Below are 2431 nucleotides of genomic sequence, written 5' to 3' on the forward strand. Positions count from 1 at the left end.
GTTATGTGTAAATTCTGATGTTAAATGGATTGGAACCAATTTCTAGGAGATGGGGCCCCATATTTTTTAATTTGTCCAATAAATCTCCGGTAAATCTGATATCTCTTAGAAATTAGATTTACTGATGCCTCCGATAAATTTTATTTGCAAGAACCGTAACCAAGTCATATGACTCGACGTGCATGGAGCCGAAGGATCTTGCTAAGACGGTCATCTCAAGGTGGTCATAGAGTGGGATGAACGGTGGAATATTGCATGATTTAATTGATTCGTTCAGTTGTGAAGTCAAGAACTGACAATGCTATTGCGATGCCACTGGGAAGGAGTAAAGCGGTTGACATGTCCGCATTCTCAGCATCACCATGAAAGAAAAGTCGTGCCAGCAAAGGATGCCATCCGCTTCGTTTGGCCTGGTGGTAACACCAATGGCCACGATTCAGGCAATGTATGACATCTCAGTGGATATGCACCCTCTCTAACGCAATGTTACTTTTGGAACCTCTCATTTTCCACCCGTTTTTCTTGCCTCCCTTGGCAGGAGAAGTTGGAGTGCCGCAATGGTCGGCACAAAGCCTCACTGTGAGCTTGGGAGAATCAGCGAAGTGTATATAGCTCACTTTAGGACGACCTTGCGGATCAGCTCTGAAGTATGGCATGGTTGAATCAAGGCCAACATCCTCCAGCTTCAGGCCATCTGCATGTAAAGAGATAAAGTTGTCAATGGTCGAGATCAATGCATGTGTTAAATGCCAATAGCTTATGAAATTACATCTGCTGTATTTTCCTTAATCTTCATTGAGATTGTGAGTTTGTAATACTGGTTACCCATGCAGTTATCAATAGTTATATTTGACATCATGGACATCGCAAAAAAAGAAAATTTGACATCATGGACACAATAGTGTGTATAGTGTGTCCATGCACAAATGTAGGGCTCACAGCAGAAAAATTCGAAGGACACGTACCAAAACACGGATCTGCTTCCTTTTCTGAAAAATAAAAAATATGGAACTTTAGATTCACTAGTTGAGTGTATGTGTGTTGTAATAGAAACAAAAATTACACAAGATGATATAAGTATACGCTAAAGTTATTGCTTACATCAATGGATCTAAGGATGATTCTCTATCGTAACAACCTCACAACTCAATAATTAGTAATTTGGCATGAAATGAAATGAAAAACCCTAATATTACTTGGCATTCATGTAATGCTAAACAAACGAATGATGAAATGTGACCTTTGAGCGATCAAGATACAGAAACAGAGGGAGAATGAGGTATTACTGCAGGTTGGCCTTCTGCATTTGTTTGTCTTGTTTTTCGGCTTTTGATTTTTTACCGAAGATCGTGTAATGAGCGGAGGCATGATGAGGAAGTGTTGCTGCACCCGCGTCGCTGCCGATCTCCCAAGCCGACGAGGGCTGTGCCGACGCCATCACTGATCTCCCACGCCAAAGAGGGCCTCAGCTTGCGGCGCCGCTGGATTCGCGGACTGACGAGGACTTCCACTCACGCCTATGATTCATTTGCATAGACAAGCAGATTCATTTGCATAGGCATGAGTATTTGAAATTTTCTTTTTAAATAGACAAGCAGATTCATTTGCATAGTAGGGTACCTATGATCTGAAAAAGAGCCAAGAAAATTGAAAAGAGCACATCATTGATATTTTGACAAAAAACGAAATTCATGTTAAGATTTCCACCTATTGTTTTCTTTGCTGTATTACTTTCTGAAGAACCAAACACCATCTGAATATACATTTAAGAAATTAGCATAGAAGCCTGAATACGGTTTGCTATAAGATGTTTTCTTTTGTCCATAATATTCCTTCGCAGAACAGAAAAGTAATATGTCAACTCAAGGAGCTATGCCTTAAAGCAAAAGCAGTAGTTGGTATATGCTGAAAAATAAATGGCAAAATGTGCTTATAGAAAAGGAAAATAACGAAATACAGTTTCAAATTTGAAAAATAGGGATAACTCTGTAATTTTATAGAAGTATGAACAGAAGAGTTTCGATCAGCAGCATATACAATCAGCTCTTTAGAATGTTTGAGAAGTTCCGGCTCAGGCTCAGTCTTAGTTATATCCCAATCGATCTGATGCTCCTTAGCAATCTCCTTAAGAACTTTCAGCTTAGTTTGCCCAGAAAGCTTCTTAACTGATAGCTTCTAAATTAGCTTCAGAAGGACATTAAGTTCAGTTGTGAAAAGAACGAACATGTTGAATAATTTTGAACAAAACAAATATTGAAACTTACAAGGTTATTAACAGAAGCATTTGGCCATAGGTCAACTGCAGCAGAAATAGAATCTTTGCCATACTTCTTCTCAAAAAGATCACGCATCTGACCAGGTTCAGGGAGTTCTAAGCATCTTGGAGCAGCAAAAATCAATCTGCAAATACCTTCTTTCAAGTCTACTGGAC

General features: G+C 39.3%; 1 protein-coding gene across 2 annotated transcripts; it reads right to left on the reverse strand.

The window, feature by feature from the left end:
• Window positions 1–364: 364 nt before the first annotated feature.
• Window positions 365–2431, reverse strand: LOC133909962 (uncharacterized). 2 transcript variants are annotated; one of them, XR_009908468.1, is made up of 4 exons: window positions 2265–2431; window positions 1287–1517; window positions 966–989; window positions 365–694 (listed from the first exon to the last, which is right to left on the reverse strand). XR_009908468.1 is itself a non-coding variant. In XM_062352488.1 (3 exons), exons 1-3 carry the CDS (start codon window positions 1366–1368, stop codon window positions 456–458), a joined length of 345 nt encoding a protein of 114 aa, XP_062208472.1. In that variant the 5' UTR covers window positions 1369–2221; the 3' UTR covers window positions 365–455. The 2 variants fall into 2 exon arrangements, 1 of the variants encoding a protein (XP_062208472.1); XM_062352488.1 differs by lacking the exon at window positions 2265–2431 and having other exon boundaries at window positions 1287–2221.

The sequence above is a fragment of the Phragmites australis genome, chromosome 2, assembly GCF_958298935.1.
Source record: "Phragmites australis chromosome 2, lpPhrAust1.1, whole genome shotgun sequence".
NCBI lineage: Eukaryota > Viridiplantae > Streptophyta > Magnoliopsida > Poales > Poaceae > Phragmites > Phragmites australis.

Bases quoted from the DNA above. Each gene is read 5' to 3' on its own strand.
- LOC133909962 (XM_062352488.1), bottom strand. From the start codon at position 1,368: ATGCCTCCGCTCATTACACGATCTTCGGTAAAAAATCAAAAGCCGAAA. The intron at 990-1,286 runs GTAATACCTCAT...TTTATTTTTCAG, and splicing joins ATGCAGAAGGCCAACCTGCA to AAAAGGAAGCAGATCCGTGT. The intron at 695-965 runs GTACGTGTCCTT...CTTTACATGCAG, and splicing joins GGAAGCAGATCCGTGTTTTG to ATGGCCTGAAGCTGGAGGAT.